Genomic DNA, 489 nt, shown 5'->3' with positions numbered 1-489 from the left:
GCCGGCATCGCGGGGGAGCTCGGTGCCGCCCGCATCCCTTTGCCCCTCCTCAGCCACCCTCACCCCCATCACCAGCTCCTGGTTGAACTCCAGGGCTTGCTCGACGATCTCCAAAATATCTGAGTCCTTCAGGACATCCGCCGGCATCTTCGCAGAGGGATCAGCCGCCTCGGGGCGTTCTTCAACCGCCTCTGGAAACCCTCCCTGTTCCAGCGCAGAGCCTGGCCGAGGTGAGTCGGCCTCGGGGGGCTCCTCGTCCCCGGCTGGGAGGGGGCTGTCACCGTTCGGTGCTTCCTCCTCCGCCGCTGGCTGCTCATCCAACATCTGCTCCGCTTGGTCGGGCAGCGGAGAAACCGGCATTGCCTGGGCCTGGAGCCCTGCTGGAGGGAGGATCTCGGCTGTGTCGTGGTGAGCCATGTTGGACTCTTCCTCCTCCTCCTCCTCCTCCTGCCCCACCAGCCCCACGTTGCAGCCTGGGAGCATTTTGGC

At 66.1% G+C, this 489-nt stretch overlaps 1 protein-coding gene across 1 annotated transcript in view; it reads right to left on the bottom strand.

Annotated features, from left to right (window-relative positions):
• Positions 1-6: 6 nt before the first annotated feature.
• LOC104501545 (retinitis pigmentosa 1-like 1 protein) overlaps positions 7-489 on the bottom strand; it is a gene marked incomplete at its 3' end in the record, with an annotated part of 3,127 nt that continues 2,644 nt past the window's right edge. The window contains exon 4 of the mRNA XM_010145372.1: positions 7-473. Within this exon, the coding sequence (XP_010143674.1) occupies positions 7-473 (467 nt within the window). The remainder of the gene's footprint in view (positions 474-489) is intronic.

Source organism: Buceros rhinoceros, unplaced genomic scaffold (genome assembly GCF_000710305.1).
Source record: "Buceros rhinoceros silvestris isolate BGI_N320 unplaced genomic scaffold, ASM71030v1 scaffold26050, whole genome shotgun sequence".
Classification (NCBI taxonomy): domain Eukaryota; kingdom Metazoa; phylum Chordata; class Aves; order Bucerotiformes; family Bucerotidae; genus Buceros; species Buceros rhinoceros.
This window is presented reverse-complemented; position numbering and strand designations above follow the sequence as displayed.